This window comes from Pristis pectinata, chromosome 3, assembly GCF_009764475.1.
Source record: "Pristis pectinata isolate sPriPec2 chromosome 3, sPriPec2.1.pri, whole genome shotgun sequence".
Classification (NCBI taxonomy): Eukaryota; Metazoa; Chordata; class Chondrichthyes; order Rhinopristiformes; family Pristidae; genus Pristis; species Pristis pectinata.
The window spans coordinates 36993997-37013730 of NC_067407.1; the positions used below are offsets into that span (position 1 = coordinate 36993997).

A 19734-nucleotide genomic window follows, 5' to 3' on the forward strand; every position below is an offset into this window, starting at 1 on the left:
ACACATACATGCACACGCATGCACACAATAACTCCACTTTTCATTCTTTTGCCACCGATGAAGCGGAAACATGCATTAACCAGTTAACCCACTGACGTGTCATGTGGGAGGAAAACAGAGCATCCAGTGGAAATCCATGGGGAGAACATGCAAACACTAAACAGATAGCACCCGAGGGCATGATCAAACCCAGGTCCCTTTAACTGTGAGGGACTAATTTTTTTTAATTACAAAATAAACTTTATTCATCATAAGAAACAAATATATACAAGAATAAACAGTGCAAACCCTTTACATTCGGGTTCAGTTCATTCAGTAGTGTTAACTTATTTTTTGAATCCCATAGCACTGATGCCACTTGTGTGGTTCCCTGGGGTGATACCCCAGTCCAATATTTATGATATTTAAGGGGCTTCCTCGCCTGTCCAGTAGTGGAATAACACTAAACTGTGGTCCTTCCCCACGGAGCCCTTGCGTTGGCTGCACCCAGTTTCAGTGTGTCCCTCAGCACGTACTCCTGCAGCCTGGAATGTGCCAGTCGGCAGCTTTCCCCTACGGATATCTTGCCCAAAACTGTGAGGGACTAATTACTGCATCTACAAGTGTACATTTACAAGTGTAAACACCTGAAAATAGCGGTTGGACAATACAGAGTACTCTTCAAGATCTAACTTTAAACTTGACATGAGCTGCTGTTCATTTACCCCTGATCATTGCCACTCTCTGGTCACCTCCCTTTCTGAATGTAGGTAAGTTATTTATTTGGAGACACAAGAGAGTGCAGATGCTGGAATCTTGAGCAACAAAAGAAATCTGCTGGAGGAACTGAATGGATCGAGCAGCATCTGTGGGGGGAAGGAATTATCCTCATGCAGGGTTTTGACTTGAAACATTGACAATTCCTTTCTCCCCACAGATGCTGCTCAGCCTGATGTGTTCCATCAGCAGATTGTTTGTTGTACATAAACTATTTACCTTGCAGACCTCCCAGTCCGACACTGTGTAGTCCAGAGATGCCGAACAATGGGTGTCCCAGCACATTGTCGTCCTAGTTCCCCTGCATTGTTCTGAAAGAGTGTTGCTCAAGGAATAAGATCATCCTTTGTACCTCAATGTGGAAATGATGTCAGGGTCACAAGGGTGAACCACACCAGAAGGTGCCCCATTGAATTCTCAATTGGCCTGATGTGACCGGGAGATGGCTGCAGTTACTATCTACTCCGGGTAAAAATAGCTATCAATCACATCAGATTGAAGAAACCACCACTGTGCAGTCTAATTTCCATGCATCTGTGCCCCTTTCATGTGCCCCAAAGTGAGAGTGCTTGGACTTCTAAGACTGGGCTGATCTCCAGTGAAGCTGAAACAGTGTTAGAAGTGATCCATTTGACCTCAATTTTCCTCAGTGAAGGAGGAGGAAATTCTGGCAGGATTCCAAGTCCACACACCAACGTTCAATGATTTGCACTGAATGTGGACCCTTTGTCTTTCTTCAAATTAAGATGGTCCATCTGCATTATAAATTGTAACAAAATGCTGCCTTTTTTTCTATTTTGTTGATTGCAGTGGGTCTGATTGCATCATGCATGTGTAATAAAGGAAGGATATTTTTGGGGGGAAGCATGTTGAACAAGATTTATTTATTCTATCCATTGCAAGGATGTGGAGTAGCAAGGCTGACATTCATTGTCCATTCATGGTTGCCCTGCAACGATGGTGATGGACATCCTGCATATAATGGCTTCACACAACTGAGGGTCTAATAAGCCACTTCAGAGAACGGTTAAGTTATGTTGCTGTGGGTTTGGAGTCACACATCGAGCTATACCTGCTACAGATAGCAAGATTACTTCCCAAAGCACAAGGTGAACCAACTGAGTTTTTAAAGTAATTGGTCACCCTACCCTTACTGATATTCGTACTTCTAATTCTTTTAAAACTGAGTTCCAGTTCTCAAACTTGTATCCTCTAAATTATGAGGCCAATATACTCTGAGAAGGAGCACTTAGGACTGGCTTGCTGGTGTGAAAGATGTCCTTTTACATCACGTATTCATGGGGTGCATTCTTGGTACTGTAAGAGTTTGTAGGGTACATAGTATCCTGCATTCTTAATGTATAGTCATGATAGGCTCTTCTACCTTGAAGGGATTGGTTGTTCATTAGATATCCTCTGACATTCCAACTCAGTTTTGCAATCAGCAGCACATTTCTGGCAGCCTTTTGCAAGGCACCCCAAACGTTTCAACACCCAGATAAGAAAATCTTCCTTCTTTCTCTTTTAATGTATCAGAAGATTAAGGTACCCTGGAACTGCAGTGACTAAGTGAAAATATTTTTTATAATTTCTGTTGCTATCAGATCATTCTATGCCCTTTAAATGCTCAGATTGTCTTTGATCTCTATAGGGTACAAAAGCACTACTGTACCAAAATTTATAACAAAAAAAAACACACAGTTTAAATGCTTACAACAATGTTGGTTGTGTATAAAATGTCTCTATAGTCCTGCTGATGTGTTTCTTTACAGACCATTAATCAACTGGACCTCTTTGGTGATATGTCGACTCCCCCTGATATCACATCTCCTGGGGTAGGTGCCATCATTTTTAATGTCTGTCAATATTACTCAAGTTTTCATGGCAAAAATTATGTTCTCTTTGTTTGTTGACTGTACAGAGAACTAATCAAGGTAAAGAAAGGACATTGAATAATCCAACATCCAAGGTCACTTTTTAAACTTTTGTGTAAATGTTTACATCAGATGGTTGATACTGTTTCAAATAATTCTAGCACAATCTTAGTGGCTTAGATGAGATTAAAGCTGTCAAATTTTACCACTGCCCAGGATTATATGTACAGAAAATGCTAATAAATTTCATTGTTAAAGATTGCATTTATTTTGCTTTTGAGAATCCTTATTATTGATGGTTTATTGTAATATTCAAGGCTCTTGAATGCAATGTTCCAGCTTTAAAATGCTATTGCTATTTTTATACTACTATAACATATGAAGGGAAAATATCAAGCATTTTCATTTATTTGATGTGATACAGCAGCAAAGCTGACAGTAAGTAGGTCATTGCTGTGAACCTTCAAACCAACTTTAAGATGAAATGAATGGAAATATTTAAGTCCTGAAATCCCACAATGTATTTTTTCAATTTTATTAGACTTAATTCTAGGTATATGGAGAAAATATCTGTAACAATGATAAGGTGACTTTTGTAATCTCTCTGCAACCACGGGCATCATTCATAAAGCTCTTAAAGCTATTCAAAAGCTAAGAATATAGAAAGGTTGGATTTTTTTTTATTTAAAAAGTTGTGCTCAACAGGTACAGAGTCATTTGTACTGCATCTAATTACCACCATTATTAAGTCTGCACCTTTTTTATCTTATCTAGACCCCAGCATCACCAGCTAATGCCCTTGGACCTGATGCATTTGCCTCTGGAGTTCTAAGTGCTCAGCCACCTGGGAGACCCGATTTGTTTGGAAATGTTCCATTCAATGCTGCTGCTGTCCCCACAGGTAAACCCAGCCATTAGAGTAGACGGAGGCCATCTCGGTTAACAATTCTGCTGGATCAGGAAAAAGGTCTGTTCAATGCATTAAGCCCACTCCTTCTGGCGACGTTATACAATCAACTTAATAGTGACTTTTTCCCTCCTCATTTCATCTTCTGAGGCAACACCTTTCAAAGTTTCTGGCTTATCTACAAAGATAGCAAGCAAAAGTCCAAGGTGTTAAACTATATGCTTATGACTGATTGCGTTATTTGGCATGACCAAATTCCGAGCAAGTAAGGGTAAATGAAAAACACTATGATGCTGAAGGAACTCAGCAGGCCAGGTAGCATCCATGGAGAAAATCAGGCAGTCAACGTTTCTGGTCAGTAAGGGTCAATAGTCAGCCAAGAATTGACTTTAATGTTTTTTTTTATTGTTTTAACAGGATATGTCACAATGGGAGCTGTACCACCTGCAGTCTGGGCACAGCAATCGGGTGCCCAAAACATCATCAATCCTTTGTTAGCTGGAGTCCAGCCTACAGCGTGGGGCCAGCCAACCCTATTTGCTGTGCAGCAGCAGTGGGCCCCTGTTGGAAGCCCATTTCAGCCCACTGTCTTCATGTCAGCACAAACTCCAATGCCACTACAAACTGCCATGTTCAAAGCAGCCTTATCTGCTGGTCAACCCACGATTGCCAGCCATCAAGAAGAGAAGTCAAAACAGAAAATGGGCAAGGAGATGTTTAAAGAGTTCCAGATGGCCAAACCCCCAGCAGTTCCATCGAGAAAAAATGAGCAACCTTCTCTCTCCTGCACCTCAGATGCCTTCACAAGCTACTTTAACAAAGTGGGATTGGCACAGGAGATAGATGATGCAGATGACTTTGATATTTCTCAGTTAAATCTTACCCCAGCAACTTCCAACTCCACACCATCATCAAACAATTCACGTAAGTTTCTTAAATTTTACTATCTTCTCTTTCAGCTGCATTTTGTCACAAACCAGCAACAAAAGAAACACACTGAGCATGATTCAGTGTTAAAAACTATTTTATTAATCACTACTTATGATAATACGTAAAATAAAAGTTAAAAAAAAATGTTAGTATGTTAGAATTCAAGAATGTTAAACCTCGAACGTTAACCCCAAAACTAAACTCTTCGTGTGTGTGTGTGACAAAGTCCAAAACTCCCAGTTCCGGAATGGTTCTTAAAGTTCAGTTCCGCAAGCCATAAGGTGAAACATGAGCAAGGGCTTCTTCAACAACCACCGTTGTCTGAAGATAAGATGTAGATGTAGAAAAACATAGAGAGAGTACATACGAAATCCAAATGTTCCACGATGGAACCCAAACGACACTTCAGTGTTTACTCGGTAGTGACTTCCTCACCCCGAAAAGCATCCGAACCGTGGTCGTCCACATACAAATACCTGTTTCCTTCTACAGGTCAGCAACAAAGTGAACTCCACCGGATTACTTCCAACTTCCATACATGGATTTCAGTGGCAGACACAGTTATTGTTTCTCATCCATCGATAGAGAAAACAAGCAGGCTGGTGTCTCTCTCCCTTCTCTCTCTCTCTCCTTCTTCTTCTGCCTTCTTCAACAACGTCATTACGTCCTTTATCTTCTATTGACGTAAGCACGCCCCACACACACATACACACACACTCTCTATCTTAAAGGGACTTTCACTGAGTCCGTAACAATGTGAACTTGTAAAAACTCCTTTTCTTCAAATTTGTTGAGACACTGAAAAATGGGTTTCTGTCCCTCACCAAAATCTTGCTGTGTTGCACTGTGCTACAGGTCTGTGCCACCTTCCAGCATCTTGTTTTGAGGAACGACTTGTCAACGTTTTGCCACTCTCCACTAACTTTTTCTGGGGCAAAGATCTGCAGATCTCTGTCGCTCTCTCTAACATTGTGCTGGGACATAGTCTCTGTCACACTCATAGTTTATACTGGAGCTTAGGTCCACAGACCTCTGCCACTCTCCAATACTTCACACTGGGGAATGGTTCCACAGATTTGTCACTCTCCAGTACTTTACACTAGGGAAAGATTCCACAGATTCCTGTCACACTCCCATCCCATATCCTGCGAATGGTTCCACTGCTCCCTGCCACTCTCAAAACCTGCCCATGAGGGTTCTACTGTCACTCCATGGTACTGCAGAATGGTTTCACAGGTCTCTGTCATCCTCAAGTACATTTTACCTGGGCACGGTTCTTCAAGTCTCTGTTATTTTCCAGTAATTTCTGTCAATATGTACATACAGCTGAACCTGAACGTTTGATTGTTTTTCGTCTGAGAATATAATCACAGTTGAACCTGGTTCTCCCAATTCAAATACAGAAAATGCTGGAAAAACTCAGCAGGTCAGGCAGCACCTGTGGAAAGAGAAAGAGTTAATGTTTCAGGTCTGGGACCCTTCATCAGTATGGAGAAGGAAAGAAGCAAATTAGTCTAGGCAGCAAGAGAGGTGGAGGAGGGCGATGGGTGGAACCAAGGAGATTCCTCTTATAAGGCAAGATAAGGCATTAAAGGGCAGTTAAGATAACATTAAGCTTCTTTGTGTAATGTGTTGCTAATGTTGTGAACTCTGGGTGATGTTATGTCATCTGACTGTACAAAAAAGTGGAAAAGAACAAAAGGATGGCAGTCAAAAATGGCTAATTCTCATCCAAACAGAAAGATCTAAAATTGGAAATATTGATATTGAGTCTTGCAGGATGCAATGTGCGCAGGCAGAAGATGAGGTGTTGTTCCTCAAGCTGGCGTTGGGCCTCATTGTAACAGTGCAGGAGGCCACAGATAGAGAGGTCAGAGAGGGAGTGTGGTGGTGAATTAAACTGGCAGGCAACTTGAAGATCATGGTCACTCCTGTGGATTGAGTGATCACCCACTCTGCGTTTGATTTCTCCATTATTGGGGAACTCTCATTGTGAACAGTGAATGCGGTACAGTACATTGGAGAAAGTGTAAGTGCTTCACCTGGAAAGAGTGTTTGAGTCCCTGGATGATGGGAAAGGAAGAGGTGAATGGACGGATGTAGCACCTCCTGGGATTGCATGGGAAAGTACCATAAGATAGGAAGGGTAGGCGGGGACAGAAGAGTGGACAGGAAGTTGCGTAGAGAGTGATCCCTTCAAAATGCTGAAAGCAGAGGGGAAGGGAATAAGGGTCAGTGGTGGAATCTTGATGGAGTTGGCAGAAATTGCAAAGGATGATGGTGCCAATCCCTGATTTCACACATGAAGATTTTCATTAAGGTCACTGAACTGGATTTTGAATGCTGGCTGTTCAGTCAAAGACAAGATCTCCGAAGCTTCATGTCCCAAGATCTCCCTTTAGCTTTATGTCATGTTTTGAAGTGGCTTTAATCAGTAAGCCATCTGAGAGTCTAAATCAACTTACTTGAACAAACACATTGAGGAAAAACTCAGCAGAAAGTTCACTCTAAAAGGCAGCACAAACTAATTCTAGATTTAATGGTAAATGTGGCTATACATGGTCAAGTTCATATATTAGCTACTGATGATTATTCCAGATAGTTGCAGTTGAACTATATTAATATTCAGTTTGCCATTGATGCCCCTTAAAAAAAACACAGCAGCCTTTAATGGTAATTGTGTCAATAGGCCAAAAATCATTACAATGAGAACACACATTCACAGGATGCAAAGTGGACTGAATTGTTCTACATTTCTGAATGTGTTTTGTTAAATGTATTTACATGTAGGTTATTGGGGTATCATAACAGAATTTTAAAATTGGCATTTTTTTCTCCATTACAATGTGAGCAAGTGAAAATCTCTCTTTAAAAAGAATCTTCAGTGTTGAATTTATTGATGGGATGTGCAGTCATTTAAAAAAATGCAGATTCAAAAACTGGTTGGCAACTCTAAAGGTGCATTGGTCAGTTTATTTGTTCAGGGGCTTGTTACTGGTAAATTTACTGGTTCATAAGGCCAAGGTATTCGATTACTGAAACATCTTGCAACAATCAAGGACCTTTTAGTGGTGGAATGCACAAAAAATCGACTGGTATAATCAAAGTTGGTGGGTGACTGCGTTCAGGAGTGGTTAACAGAGCCTGACGCTGATTAGAAGGGTTTGGAGATTAGGGAGGGTATCAATTGTCAGTGGATATATGGTTGCAATTGGGGTGGATCAGCAGATTGAAGGGAGGGGTATTGGTAGGGCATTATTTGAAAGCTTGTAGGGGATGGAGGTTGTTCTGGTGCAAATGAGGGTGTTTGAGTGGTCAGAAGGAGAGACCTGTGTGTAACTACCTTAAAGAGGCGCTAGCTGAGTAAAGTTCCCAGTGCTGGCCTCAGGTCTGCCTGGGCAGTACTCCTTTAAGTCATGCAGAAGCAGGCTTCATGACACTGTGAAAATCTGTGTCTTTGCAAGTGGCCCACATGCATGTTTGAGGAATGCAGATGTGACATTGCACACTCCAGTTTAGATGAACCTGTGTGGTCCTGATGTAGGATTTCAACCTGAATCATCGACAGTTCCTTTCCCTCCACAGATGCTGCTCACCCATTGAGTTCCTCCAACAGGTTCTTTGATGCTCCAGGTTCCAGCATCTGCCGCCTCTTGTGTCTCCACTGTGCATCTGCCCGTCAGACACATGGAGGATCTGGAACCAAAATCAGGAAACTGCACAACACCCCAATTGTTCAGCTAGCATGACATCCCCAATTTTCAACAATATTTCATTTATTTTGTGTCGTCCCCAAAAAAGTAATGCTACAGGATCAGATTCTGATGGCATAATCTGCCTGAAAAAATCTTGTTTGTTAGTTCTGTTGCAATTCAAAAGTATGTGTTTTTGTAAGTCATAGATCCACAGGAAGGGCCGGGGTATGTGAAGTAGAACATCATTAAGGTCAAGTATTAGAATTAACCAGATATAGATTAAGAATTGGTGGTTGAGAAACTGTTTGCTTGACTTTTCAAAGTGAACAAGTTGCAGAGGAAGGGAAGATGAGAAATTTCGAATGATGGAATGGACTGAATTAATTGATAATTGGTTTAATATTGTCACAAATACTAAGATGCAGTTAAAAACTTCGTTTTGCAAGCCATCCATACAGATCATTTCAAAATATAAGTACATTGTGGTAGTACAAAGGGAAAAGCAAAAACAGAATACAGAATATAGTATTACAGTTACAGAGAAAGTGCAGTGCAGGTAGACAATAAGGTGCAGGGGTCATGACAAGGTAGATTGTGAGATTAAGAATTCATCTTTATTGTACAAGAGATTCATTCAAGAGTCTTATAACAGCAGGATTGAAGCTGTCCTTGAACCTGGTGGTGCGAGTTTTCAAATTTTTTTATCTTCTGCCCGACAGAAGGGGAGAGAAGAATTAAGAATAGTCTTCCAGGATATTGTAGACTTCCAGAAGGTCTACTGACTTGTCTGCTAATGCTGATCCAAAGAATCCCTTCAATATGAACCTATGAATTAGGAGCAGGGATGGGCTATACAGGCCAATGAGCCATTTCCTCCATTTAATAAAATTATGGTTGTTCTCACTGTAACCTCAATTTCACATTCCCATCTACATTTCACCAAATATTAAAATGACAAATTAGGAGCAGGAGAGGTAGAAAAGATGGGTTCTGGTGTGAATTCAGGGCCAGAGTGATGTACTGGTCTAGTTTTGATTGCAAGCTAGAACTGAGAAGAATTTGCAAGGTTTTTTCCCTCCATATCTGGTTGGGTTTATCTGGTCTGTGATCTCCACTGAAGCTTACAGAGTTACAGATGAGGTATCACACTTGTGGAGAGGGATGGGATGGAATAGCAATTCTTTACTTATCCTTCATTGTTTGTACATAAGAGGAAGAGAATTTAGAATTATATCTTTGGTGTCTTTAGATATTATCATTGGGTATCATTAACAGAGCAATAGAGTTTTGTGACATTTTGTAATTTTAAATTAACTTGTTTAAACAAAATCAATTTTGTTCCATGGTAATTTATCTTTCTGTCTCCTTGTGTGTAAAGCCACAGAAATGTTTTCACGGTTGGGCTAAGTAATTGAAATGTCCAGCACAAGAACTATTTATCTTCATTTAATATTTTTCTTATTTTAACTTTACCTTTACCTCCCAGCTCCAACTTCATCTCCACGTCAGCACACACCCACTGAATCCCCACGCCACCATACACCTGGGGCATCTCCTCGGCAGAGTACACCTGTGGCATCCCCCCTTCAGACCTCTCCCACTTCATGCTGCCATCAGAATACACCATCAACGTCACCTACCTTGCACCCCGATGGAACTGCCCCTGATGACCAAGTGGAGGCTGAGTCAGATAACCTGAGCAGCAGCACAGTGCAAGTGGCTGTGAGTATTAAGCCATCAAGTGAGCAGCTTTACCATTTGGTTGTTTTAAGGTTGTAGCAGTTAATTCTGGACAAAAGAACACACAACATTGAAATAAACAACAGATCAACCATTTTAGATATTTAGAGGAGACTCCCATTAGAGGGCAGGCAAATGATGAATTGTTCTGTGGGTTTGATACAGTTGTACAAGTAAACTATAGACAGGATATACTGCTGAAACTGAAATGATTAGATAAAAGGACAAAAAAAAGATGAGGAAATGAGCATTTTATCATTTGAAATTAATTAACCCTGCCAACTGTTGGCATTACTGTAAATTCTTTTCCAACATTACATATAGAACATAGAACATTACAGCACAGTACAGGCCCTTTGGCCCACAATGTTGTGCCGACATTTTATCCTGTTGTGACATTTCTACTACTGAGATTTCCTTTCCTCTTCCATAGCTTGTTAGTTCTGAAGCACCTTCAAACACTGATGCAGTCGCTGATTCGCTTGGTGATTCTTTCACCCCACAGGTCGGTAGCTAGATAGAAGAGGTTGGGGTAGGTATCTCTTTTCTCTTTTCTAGGTGTGCACGCATCTCACTGCTGCTGATCACTGCGACCCATGGATTGTGGTTTGTTTTGGTTGTATTATCATCTTTTGTGTGCGTTTTTGTTTGAACATGGCTTGTTTTCATCAGTCTTCATAACCGCATGAGCCTGCACCAATGGAATGTATGTACTGTAACAGGATTCATACTGTTCTAATTTAAGATGTCATGTTCTGTAAGCCTGCTAAGGATGTACTCACTGATGTCTGTTAAGCTCCAGACTGCACTATTGCTGAAGACTTTTTTAAAAAAAACTAAGGAATTAACATTCCCAAACTGAAATTCAAAAGTTGAAACCAGTGGTTTGCAAAGATTTGCGGCCAATCAAGGCTGAATTAGTCAAATTCAACAAATGTTGGCAGTGAGTCGGAAAAATGAAGAAGTTGAGCAGAAATGCAACACATTAGGACGAAAAGTGGCACTGAGACCTCAGGTGGGGTGATAGGTTAGGCTGATTCTCAGGGCAAATAGCAAAGGTGAGAAAGCACATTGAACTAAATGGGGCAGAGAGACTGAACCACAGGACAGTGAGATAAGAGACAGTTTGATAAGAGTGTGAAAGCACATCAACATGAGTAGGAGCAGTGAGGTAGGAAACCATTGGATCCCAGGTTGATGATGTCACTCACTGGTGTAAAGGTGGCGGATAATAAAGTGCATAAAACCATAAATTCTGAGTACTTTTGACCAAACATTACAATGAGGTAGATTGACTTCATTAATCAGGTCACATGAATTTTATAGTTCTTGGCTAACTTTCTTTAAATTGATTTCAATGGAATAAAAATCAGGCAGATTTTACTAAGAGTGTGGAAGCCTCCTTACCAGAATACTGCCCAGACCAAGCAGGTGAAATTTACCCTTATCCCTCGAGGCATTTATGAATGTTTAGTGACATCCTTATGGTGCATGAGGAGGAAAGAGACCAATGTGCAAGTGCAGTGCAATGAAAAAAAATGTTTCTGAATTTAACATGTGTCTGTCTGCCCACAGGCAGTAGAGCCTCTCTATGCCCAGATAAAGAAGAGCAAGAAATAATCAGCTGGAGCCATGAGTGTGCTACAGGAAAACATTGAACTGTTCTCCATTGGACCAGAGTGCAAAATAAAATCCATCAGCCTGACCTGCACCTCCTCAAAGCCGTTCTGTTTTGGCAGAAAAACGAAACGATGAAGGATTAGTGGTTTGCCTTACCGTTTGTGCAAACAATTGTGACAGATGCTGTTTTAAAGAATTAACTGCTGATTGCGCCAAGGTCGAAAGAGATGTGCTCTCTATCGGAAGGGTCGATTAACAGTTTGCTGCAGATGTGGAACTTTTTAATAAGAAATCACATTCTGCTAGAAATATTTTCTTGGGAAAGAAACGGAGAGCGTGTTTGAATCTTATAGCAATTCGGATTTGTCATCCAAGGTCCAAGTGCTCACTGCTGAATCACTATGCAGATATCAACCTCTCTTCTATGTTCTTTAATGAAAAGTACATTAACCATTCATCCACAAGTCCAGAAAAAAAAATCTTTTTTTTCAGGAAGCAACAACGTCAACATAATTTATAGCAGGACATTAATAGTATGAATTTGTTACCAAGTACAAATTCTGACATTTTCAAAACAGACAAAACTCTTATCACTTTTGTACAATATGAAAAGAAAAAATCAAAACACAAATTTTATTTTATAAAAAAAACAGAAGTTCTCACTGTTCAATTGAACACTTTGAATGTGTTTTAGGTAAAGTGGCTTTAAGGAGTTTGATTATTGATTTGCCATTATTTTCTTTTTGTAAATATTGGTATTCAAACCATTCTTTTCATTTAGTTTGATTTTTCTGCATTTGCAGAATTTAAATTTTTGAACCTGAGACTGAAATTAAAGGGATATGACTGAGTATGTTTCTGCATATTTTAACTTACCTCAGCTAACACTTTATATAAATTTACACATTATTTTTAACTTAATCAAACAATACATTATACAATGGATTTTTAAACCAACTCACATTGATTTCTGTAACTCACCATGTAATACTGTGGCAAATATACATATGTAAAAACAACATTCATTATCTGGAATTCATTATATTTAACAAATGCCTATTGGGACCTCTCATATACAATTTTTTATGCAATCCCTTTCCATTATCTCCTGAAGTACTAACTCTTTTTGAGAAAAACTACCAGTGCAGTCTACTCCTAATGCCTTGCCCAAGTAGCTGAACTTAACTTGTTAAGTCTAGAGAGTAAGAAGAATTTTCACATGGGGACGTTGTCAGTTGCTAACCTTGTCTGAATCTCTACCTAATTTTCTGCCGAGGCTAGTGGGCTCTTTGATGGCAGAAGGGGCAGCAGTCATACTTAAACCAGTCCACCAGAAGGCACTGGTTATGAATCAGCAACACACATCCTCGTTCATTTCTTTGTCCATTCTTGCCAGAGATTTAATTACATTATTAGCAAATTAGTTGCTGTTTACTGTGCAGCATTATACAACAATAAATCTTCACAAAGATCCATTGCTTTCACAGGAAATGTTTTGGTAATGGGAACATTTGATGCATCTGCTATGTCATCATGTTATACCCATCAAGCTAAATGTATAATTTTGGTGTTTTGGAACTAGTTCCTTACTTTCTGTTCTTGTCTTAAGATCTTTCAGAGTATGAAAATCCATCCCCTTGTTGTGGATCACTAGATCTGATGATCACATTCTTCAATGCTTTCCTTCTCCTGAAGTACATCAACTTGTCTCTTGGCCACACTTGTATTTTACACATATGGTCTTTTCTGATAATTTAATCTGCAATTTATTTCCATTTGTGCTAATTGCATTCGCAGAACATCCTAATTATTAACCTCTGACATTTGGTATTTGGACCTTTCACCAGAATGAGCAATTTGCTGGAGATATATAATTGAGGTGTTGATTAAGCTGCATGAAAGACATAGTGAAATTGAGAATGACACTCTCAAACACCACAAAATAATGGAATCTCAATAAATTGGACCTTGTTTGGAGGGTTACTCCTCCTCGGCTACAGCTGATTTTATAATAAAATTGAAAATTGGGATGGAACAAAGAATTTTAATGATTGAAAATAATTGGGCTTGTAGTGAGTTAATGAGAAAATCTTAATGTAATTGTTTTAAATATCCAAACAATATTCAGTATTTTAATTAGAAACAACATTGCAGGGCAATTACTATGTGCCTTTAATTTGAAGGTCATTTCCATCATAACAATGTTGGCATAATTAGGATACAGACAGGAACCTAGGGATTATTTTGTAGCTGCAGAAGTTGGAACAGTTAATAGGAAACCAGTTTAACAGTGCCATTTATCAGAGGCACCCAGTTAAAGTGCTGAACTGCTTGCATTGTATGAAGCAATATACAACAACAACAGCTTGATGTAGCAAGACACTGAAGGATGCATAAAGAATCAAGTAATAATTTCAGATTTCCATCCCTAAAGGAAATTAGTGAACAAACTACGTTTTTACATTTGGTCAAATACGAAATCACAATTACTGACACTTGCTTTTTAATCCAAATTTAATTAATTAATAGAACTTAATTTCAGCTGTTGTGGTAAATGTGAATGTAAATCTTTGAATTATTCATCCGGTCCTCTGGGTTACTAGTCCAGTAACATGGCTACAGTGCTAACCATACTTATAATACAGTCAAATAGATGGAGGAAATAGCAAGGGCATATTTCTGTGGTTGACAAGATGTAACAAATGGTATATCATTAGCATCATTGCTGGGGCCTATCCTTTTTTACATTTTACATAAATGACTTGGATGAAAGCACAAAAGGTATGGTTGCTAAATTTTTTGCTGGTCCAAATATAAGGCAGGAAAGTATGTTGTGAAGAGGACATGAGGCTTAAAATGGATATAGATTTATAAGTGAGTGGGAAAGTATCTGGCAAATTGAGTATAATGTGGAAAAATGTAAAATGGTCCATTTTAGCAGGAAAAAAAGAAACATATTATCTAAGTGTGAGAGATTGCAGAGCTTTGAAATGCAGAAGGATCTGTATGTCCACGTACATAATTCTCAAGAGGCTAGAATGCAGCTGTGACAAGTAATTAAGAAAACTAACAGAATGTAATGGCGTATTGCCAAGGGAATTGGACACAAAATAAGAGAGTTTGGAGCTTCAGTTATCTAGAGCATTGGTGAGACTGAATCTGTGTGTTGTATTGGTCTCCTGTAAAGTTATTAATGCATTGGAAGCAGTTCAGACAAGGTTCACCAGACTGACACCTGGAATGGGCAGTTTGTCATATGAGGAAACATTGGACCAGCTAAGATAGGTGTGAAGTGACTTGAGTGAAACATATAAGACTCAGCAGGGTCTTGAGATGATAGATATGGGGTACAGTGTTTCCTCATATACAAATATTGAGCTAAGGATCACCATTTAAAGATAAGGGGTCACCCTTTAAAGCAAAGTGAAGCAGACCTTTGTTCTTAGGCAGTCATGAGTCTTTGAACTTCCACTCAGGCAGTGGAAGTAGAATCATCGAATATTTTTAGGGCAAAGGTAGATAAATCCTTAAAAAGTAAGGGGATGAAAGGTTACCAGGGACAGGCAGGAATGTGGAACCGAGATTATAGTCATATCAAACAGAAGTTTATTGGAGAGCGAAGCAAGCTTAGTGGGCAGAGTGGCCTACTCCTGTTCCTAATTTGTATATTCGTGTGTTTGTATTTCTCTTGGCAAAGGCTTAAAAAAACAAGGGGCATAGGTATAACGTAATTGGTAGAAGGATTAAAGATGAAGAAACTCTTTTGCAGCCAGAAGGTGGTCTGGGTCTGGAGCTCAATGCCAGAGAAACAGGTAGAGAAAGAAACCCTCATCATATCCAAAATGTAATTAGATGTGTATGTGAAGAGCTGTGATCTGCAGGGCAATGGAAGGTGGGATTCTGATGGGTGGCTCATTTTCAACAGATGTGAAATGGCTTCCTTCTGAGTCATAACTTTTCTGATTATTGGAGAACGGTGCTGTAAAATGTGCAAACAAGATAGCACAAACATATCCTAATCATTAGTGGAACAACATCATTAGCAAGTGTTGTACTAATTTATCAGCTGGCAAACATAGATTTAGAAATTTAATGTTCCTTGTTCCAGGAACTTTGTATATTTAAAACTCCCCCTTAGGACAACTGGTTTCCAAATTAAGGAATCCGTCTGAATATTTAACCTCCCAAGGACTGGATAGCACCAAAATTAAAGAGAATTAGAAGACAATAGAGTCAATTTCATCATTCTAATTGAGCATGAATCTGGTATCTGAGCCTACCTGCTGGAAACAGGAAGTGAGAGTGTGTAGATGATTCTGAGCCAAGGATTTAATATTAAATCATTAAACCCACTACTATCAAATTGCAATACTGCAGAAAATGCTGAAAATAAGACAAGTCAGAAAGACAGTTAACACTTCAGGTCAATAACCTCTCATTAGGGAATACTGATAAAAGGTTGTCAACCTGAAATATTAACTGTTCCTCCCTCCACAGATGCTGAGTATTTCTAGCATTTCCATTTACTTTTCAGATTTCCAGCAACTACACTATTTTGATTTTGATTTGCTGTTGAGTTGATGTGTTTCTTTCAGAGCATTGCCTTGTTCCTGTAAATACTGTGAAGGCTACACAGTGTTGACTTATGAAACAACACAAAGACAATTCTTTCCAAATAATTGTTCAAATAACATTATCAGATTGGTGATGTATAACCGTGCAATACTTCAAATTCCAAAGTCGATTTAAGCTGATATTCATCAGAAATATCGGGAACTGCCCCAAATCGCTGGCTGCCTGCTTTTGGATCCTGTTTGTTTGAGTGTAGCCCTATGCACAATCCCTCCACAACTCCATCCCACACCGGGATGGTCTGAGAGCCTTCTGCTGCATCCTTGAACAGAGGCCCAGCCAGTTCCCCTCTGCCAACATGCTCATTCGACTGACTGAACTTGTTCTCACATTGAACAGCTTCTCCTTTAACTCCCCACATTTTCTCCATTTCAAGAGTGTGATGGGAACTCACATGGACCCAAGTTGCTTTCTGCACTCCTATGGAACTTGGAAATTTCATAACTTCTGTTACCACTTTCGACACTGCTCATAATTTCACATTGTCCATTTATGTCTCTTCCCTTCCTTAGCTGCCTTCAGTGCAAGACATCCCTCCTTAAATAACATGACCAAGACTGTATGCCGTGCACCAGATGTGGCCTGTACAGTTGTAGCTGGACTGCCCTACTTTTATACTTGATTCCCTTTGCAATAAAATCCAATATTCCATTTGAAAATAAAAAATACCGCCAGTTGTTGGAAATCTGTATAAAAACAGAAATTGCTTAAATGTTAAGCAGGTCAGGCAGCAATGATGGAAAAAGAAATAGAATTAACATTGCAGGTCAATGACACACAAGATTCTCCAGCTGCAGAAAACTCCCTCTCACATCTACCCTACCAATCCCTCTTAGAAACATATATATCTCAATAGGATCACATTTCAATCTTCTAATCTCCAATGAGTATAGATTCATCTCCCTCGACTGAGCCTTAAGGCTCACTGAAATTGAATGAGATAAATAAAAGCAGGCAGAGGAGAACTGAATCCTACAGTAAGAGACTGCATTTATTGTCTTTTTTGACCCACTTGATCCCAACACCAGTCACATCCACCCTCTCCACCCCTTTCTACTTTCCACAAGTACCACTCTATCCGTGAATCCCTGGTTCACTCACCCCTCCCCATCCGCCCTTCCTCATCCCTGGCACTTTCCCCTGCAACCGTAGGAGGTTTACCACCCGTCCCTACACCTCCTCCCTCACCACCACCCGGGGACCTAAACAGCTCTTCCGGGTGAGGCAGAGATTCACATGCACCTCCTCCAACTTTGTTTATTGCATTTGGTGCTCTCGACGTGGCCTCTTCTACATTGGTGAGACCAAGCGCAGCCTAGGCGACCACTTTGCTGAGCATTTGCACTCTGTCCGCAATGGCCATCTTGCATTCCCCATTGCATGTTATTTCAATTCCTCTTCCCATTCCCACACCGACCTACCCGCCCTCAGCTTTCTCCCCTGCTAGGGTCAGGCCAAATGCAAACTGGAAGAACTGTACCTCATGAACCTCTAATTATTCCATTTTCTCCTGGGAACTTTCCTTAAATTTGTTTTTTTTTGATCCCAGTATATAGGTTCATATCTAGCAACCTGGAGCCAAATTGTGAGCAGTGACCATGATGCCAACTCACTGGGAGTTAAACATTAATAAGTGTTGTTTGCGAATCTCACTGTGGCCAGATTCTCTGGGAGCAAACTTAGGCAGACAATCACCATTCCTGTGTGGACTTCCCTAAAAGAGTAGGTGGTTTGAAGGTAGACCTTTGGCTTTTGAATGATAAGGAAAGAAAGACTTGTAATTCTATAATGCCTTTCACAGTCAAAATCGAATTAAACACTTCTGAAGTGTAATATGGGAAAGGTAGCAGTCAATTTGCTCACAACATGCTTCCAGGAACAGTAATCTGATGACAACTTTTAGGCCAATTGAATAAGGGAATAATATTGGGCCAGATCCTGCTCAATCCAGCACACTCAACCATCTTGCCCCCTGTTCTACTCCTGCAACAACACTTACCTTTTGTGGATCTGTGGGTCAAATTGAGCCCAGGCAAGCAGCTGTCCTGTGAAACAGAGCAGCCTGCAAGCAGCAACAAGGCCTCAGGCAGTGGATCCTTTGGTCCCACCCCAGGATTGCCTTTTGGACAGCTCACACTCTTTTAAATAATAGACATCAATTAAAAACATCAAGATTGAGTCAAAGAAAAAAATGAACGCTGAGCTGCACTTAATTTTTCAATCCAAACTGGGGGTCCCATTCAAGTGTATGGGGCCACACTTTAAATGTTAGTCACGGCTGACGTTGAGCTGAGCTGTATCTAGCCCCTCAGCTCAGCATGACTGAGCCTTGTCCCCAGGCTCAATGCTGAGTCCAGCAGCAGAGTGCAAGGCCAGATGTGACAACATCTGTCTCCAGTGATTTCCTGACTTCAGCTTTGCTATGAAAAGGCATGGAGGTCATAGCCAGCTAGCTGGCCCACGCACTGCAGCCAACTGGCCGTTCTCCATGGGAGCACTGCATTAGGAAAGGCTTTCATGCTCTTCTTCAGAACAGTGCTACAGGATACTTTACACCTCCTGCAAGAACATTTGGGGACCGAATTTAAAGTCTTATCCAAAGGACAGCACTTCTAACATTGCAGCATTCCCTTGATCCTGCATTCAAATGTAAATCCAATGCTGATTCTCCAACTTGCACTTGCTCAGAGTGAAGTCGTTTACCAATAAAACCAGCATGGCCTCCAATATCCCGGTAAGACCACTGCACAATCATTTTGTTGCATCATTTAAGTATCCAGAGTAATGAAGGAGCAATGCGACACACATTTTAGGAAAGTGGATGGGTTGAAATTGTACCCAGAGCCATTATGAAGTTCATAATTTTGAAACTAATGATATGAAAATGTGTCAGTGCTTTTAAATGACCCACAGGATGGGTTAATCTCTGCTCAAATCAAAAAATCAATTGATCAAAGAGCAGGGTGCAAACATTGCATCACTGTTAATGTATCATTCTGAAGGCCTTATGACTGCTGGTTGATGTACGCTGTTTAGAGTATTATGAAAATCTACAAGATCATGCTTCAATCAGTGAGTTATATACTGTTTTATGCTGCATTAATGCAGCCCAATGGCTACTGGTAGGTTCCTCTGTCTAAAGGTTTTGTTGATGAAAAGTAAAAAGTGATTGGTAGGGACAATGCCATTGCATTTGGCATTCTTGGGCAATAATAAAGGGAAAGAAATAGGAAAAGTGCATGTGAGCTTGGGACAATATTGGGAATGAGCTCTGGTTCATGCTGGTGTGTTTCTGAATGCTGGCAATCACTTACATGTAAAGACTAGAGGTTTGGAGACGGTTCTAAATAGTGGGCAGTGTCCATACAGACCGCACTCCAGCATGTGTCAGCAATATCTACAGATGAAAGGAGGAATGGGAGAAGGTCAAACCTTGTAGGATAAGAATTCAGTGTTTCTTTTGAATGCTGGTTGCATTTCTAATGGTATCTCTTTTATTAAGTTGTAAAACTGAGGGTGGAACGCTGTTTAATCCCAGAGTTGTAATGAGATGTTATTTCTGGGTTTTGCCATGGGTTGT

The 19734-nt window shown here is 40.1% G+C and overlaps 1 protein-coding gene across 1 annotated transcript in view; it reads left to right on the forward strand.

The window, feature by feature from the left end:
- Positions 1–19734, forward strand: part of dab1a (DAB adaptor protein 1a) — a 105532-nt gene that overhangs the window by 60551 nt on the left and 25247 nt on the right. Inside the window, 5 exon segments of the mRNA XM_052010718.1 lie at positions 2529–2591; positions 3405–3531; positions 3955–4461; positions 9649–9884; positions 10336–10407. Of these exon segments, the coding sequence (XP_051866678.1) occupies positions 2529–2591; positions 3405–3531; positions 3955–4461; positions 9649–9884; positions 10336–10407 (1005 nt within the window).